General features: G+C 46.8%; 1 protein-coding gene across 2 annotated transcripts in view; it reads left to right on the forward strand.

Moving 5' to 3' along the window:
* Positions 1–1029: 1029 nt before the first annotated feature.
* Positions 1030–3981, forward strand: part of itga10 (integrin, alpha 10) — a 44480-nt gene continuing 41528 nt past the window's right edge. For both annotated transcript variants that reach the window (XM_030369939.1, XM_030369940.1), the window contains exon 1: positions 1030–1745. In XM_030369939.1, the coding sequence (XP_030225799.1) occupies positions 1694–1745 (52 nt within the window). In that variant the 5' untranslated portion in view covers positions 1030–1693. The remainder of the gene's footprint in view (positions 1746–3981) is intronic.

The raw sequence follows: 3981 nt of genomic DNA on the forward strand, positions 1-3981 counted from the left end.
CGCCGCCATAACAACAATGGAGAACAACAACGTGAATGCTGTCGTCGGCCCAAATTTCAAGTAAACACTCGACTTCACTAACGCACCAACGTAAACCCACTCATGAACCGCTTGCCGCCATTGTTTAAAATGATTGTTGTGGGGAAGAAGGGCATGGACCTTTAAAGAAAGAAGGGTCGCGCAAGGACTACGTCATCCAGCTCACGTTCCGTATCCGCGCGTGTCATCTCATTAGCATCTGTACTTTGGCCACGGCACACCTGTCCCAAGTGTGCCGTGGCCAAGGGGCTGTTCCGTGCTGGAATACGGATGGCGTGGTCACACTAGCCAAACGTTCTAGACTTTAGTATGCAAATTAGCTCGGGCACGGGGCCGGCCGTGGCCCTAGTGTGAGTGGCCCCTTACTGTTACATAAAGGCTATTGATAAGGTTTTGGCTGAAAACAAATCCACCTCCTCCATTTATAGTCCCCACGGCCGATACTGTTTTCACTGTAAATCGTGGATGCATAAGGTGTAACTTGGTGTAACTATAATCACGTGTATAATAGCTACCAATCACCTACTATTTAGTATGCTAGTATTCTGCAGGCTGCAACCTCTTCAGCAATCTAAAGCCTTGTTTTGTGCATAATGACCAGAAGAGGGCGCGCCAAAGTTACGTATAGACTACATGTAAATCCACTACATCCATGACTAAACTACTAAAGGTTTGGAATGGTCGAGTGATTAAGAAAGTCAGCTAGTTGTTCGTGTTTTCGTTAAAACTCAAGCAAACTTCGTTTTCAAAACTCGTAATCCTGACAAATGATTCCTTAGGTTCACCAGGTAGGTTTAATGGTTGAATGGTTAAATTATTGTTATGCCCCTGTGACTAGAAGGGGTCAAATCAAACCAATAAGAAATAGCGGGTGAAGGATTGTGATAAAGTGACAAAGTTAGGAAGGACCGAAGGGAAAGTTTTTTCTGTGAAATTAAAAGAAGGAGCTCTGGAGGGGGTTGGATGGAGCAAGAGCGAGGGAGGGGAGCTTTACGCACGGGGATAAATGCGCTCTTTCATTTGGAAGCGGAGGACATCCTACCTTCGGCGCGCGTTGGGCTTGAAAATGTTTGAAAATAAAACAGGACTCGGAAGAAACGGAACTCAGAGGCGGTGAACAGCTTATTGCCCAGTCAAGTTATATGTTGAATTGTATTATTATATGGACGTTTCATTTGAATGCAATTGATTGAACATCAATTAAGCCGAGGAAAAGAACCACATCTTCTTGGAAATTGTATCTTGTCCGAACAGTTTTTCCCATCAGGGATGGTTTAAAGCAGTCCTAATAGCTGTTGCCCGGCTGGACAGTTGGGATCGATGAAAGAGACACCACGACCCTCACCGAGGTGTCTGTTATGCACTCTGAGGCGCGCACTTTATTTAGCCTGACAAGCCTTAAGATTGTTTAAAAAAAGTTCGAAGAAGGATGTTTTCGACCGGACTGAACGTTTTCTGTTGTATATAATGGACGGTTTGTGTATGCTGGAGAAACACTATTGGAGCCCCGTTTGAACAGGTTTAACGAATCCATTGGGGACGAGCTAGAGAAACGTGGGCGCTTGTTGTCACGCCAATGTAGCCCACACAGGCTTGACAATCTTAAGGCCCCACACACTTTCCATATAGTCCAAGGACCTTTATCGTCATTCCAATGGAGGGCAGGAACATTTTATATTTTCTGAAGTTCATCCTTTTATTTCAAGGTAAGAATTTACAATCATTTTGTGAACTTGCAAGTGTGTGTGTGTGTGTGTGTGTGTGTGTGTGTGTGTGTGTGTGTGTGTGTGTGCGTGTGTGTGCGTGAGAGAGAGAGAGAGTGTGTGTGTGTGTGTGTGTGTATACGCGCACGTGCGTGTGTGTTTGCGTGAACACGCGCGTTTGTATGCATGTTATCTTTCTAGGCGAATGTTTGTATCTGTTCCGGTAACACATATTTTGTAGGTCTACAAAGCCGACTAATCTGGCCTCGGTTATTTATGGAAAGCAGAACCGTTCTCCACGTCTCCGTGGAGCCATCCTTTACTGACCTGTTGACCCTGCGCCCCTTCCGTAGCGCTAACCGGGTGCTCAGGAACTTAACCCATGCTGGATACAGCGTGTACAAAAGTAACATCCCTAAATAATGGTTCATATCGACCTCTTTACTCAACGAATGCTTCGTTTGTATGCCACTAATTGATTCAACATATTAATACACCTGGAATATTTCTAGAAGAGTAGAAAAGCAGACGGGACATGCCCGCTGGCCCAGACCACAGCAAAATAAGTTATCTAGAGGGAAGAGTTCACAGCTTGACCTCTGAGTACATCTGTCACATGTCATTGCTGCCCCCCCCCCCCCCCCCCCCCCCCCAGTCCCATTTGACCTCACAGTGATGATTGCAGCTCAGTATCATGTCATTTGTCACGGCAACCATAAGAATTCCTTAAACATAACGTCCTGCTACCACACCAAAGAACCCCTCGCCTCTCACCCATACCTTCTCATGTTCCCCGCAGTGTTGTTCTGATAAGGCGAGGCAAGGCTATGGTTTTAGGGGCATGAAGCTCTTGGAGATCGATGGGATGTGATCAGGAGTTTGCGAGGAATAGGGGGTGAAAGGCGTGACTGACTGTGACGGGTGGCTGGCCCTGCAACTGGTTATCTATAGATTGTATGGCCCTGGGGACCGTCAATTAGTTTGTGTCAGCATTCAAAGACTATCCGGGCCTCAACCAAACTATGGTCGCACTCAAGGCCTGGAGTGTTTCTTATACACACGCTCGGTAATGAAGGAGAAATTAATTTCCCTTAATTTCCCCCTTGTCCCCCCGGGGAAGCTAGCAGACCTCTGGTCCACTCCTCACATGTTGTTGTTTTAAAATGGAGAACACGTGTGTGTGTGTGTGTGTGTGTGTGTGTGTGTGTGTGTGTGTGTGTGTGTGTGTGTGTGTGTGTGTGTGTGTGTGTGTGTGTGTGTGTGTGTTTGTGTGTGTGAGAACTCATGCATATGTGTACGTGTGTGTGTGTCTGTGTGTGTGCTGTGGGCGTCATCATTCAGTTGGGAATCCCATCTCAATCTCAAATCTATGGCTGATCCAAAATTCTCCCTGCTGTCTGTTATTCTCCTCTGCCGGCTGATTACTGCCTCCCCATCCACCCACGCTCAGGTGGGCTGCTGGGAACATGGGCTGGGAACATGATAGTAACGGGAAGGGAGAGAGAGGGAGAGAGAGGGGGAGTGAATGGGAGGGAGCGTTGCCAGAGGGCCCGTCATAGTGGAGGAGAGAGGGAAACACACACACACACACACACTCAAACACACACACACACACACCAATGCATTAACATGCATACACTAACGCACACGCATACAGTAACACACACACCTACACACCGATGCATTAACATGCATACACTAACGCACACGCATACAGTAACACAAACACACACAAAAAAACGCATACACTAACACACACATACACTAACACACACATACACTAACACACACACACACACACACACACACACACACACACACACACACACACACACACACACACACACACACACACACACACACACACACACACGCACACACACACACACACACACAAGGAGGAGTGGACACTTGCTGGCGTGGCCACACATCCATTCTACTGTGGCTGAAGAACTTGAACACTCTGGCCAGAACCAGCACCATAGAGCCGGTTGTGTGGATGAAACCTTCTGATACAGGTCATGCAGTGTAGTGCAGTGACAAGCCGCATGATTGGTGCGGTCACTCCCTCTCATCTTTCTCTCTCTCTCTCACACCAAAAGCCTGCGTGCCAAGCAGTATGAATGTGCAGTTTGGAATACAAATAGATGGACCTAACAGCTTTATCAACATTATCTTCGAGGGCGTTAAATCATGATTAGAATGACAGATATGTCCGGGCAAATGTTTTTATTATTCC

This window comes from Gadus morhua, chromosome 11 (genome assembly GCF_902167405.1).
Source record: "Gadus morhua chromosome 11, gadMor3.0, whole genome shotgun sequence".
In the NCBI taxonomy this organism is placed as follows: Eukaryota; Metazoa; Chordata; class Actinopteri; order Gadiformes; family Gadidae; genus Gadus; species Gadus morhua.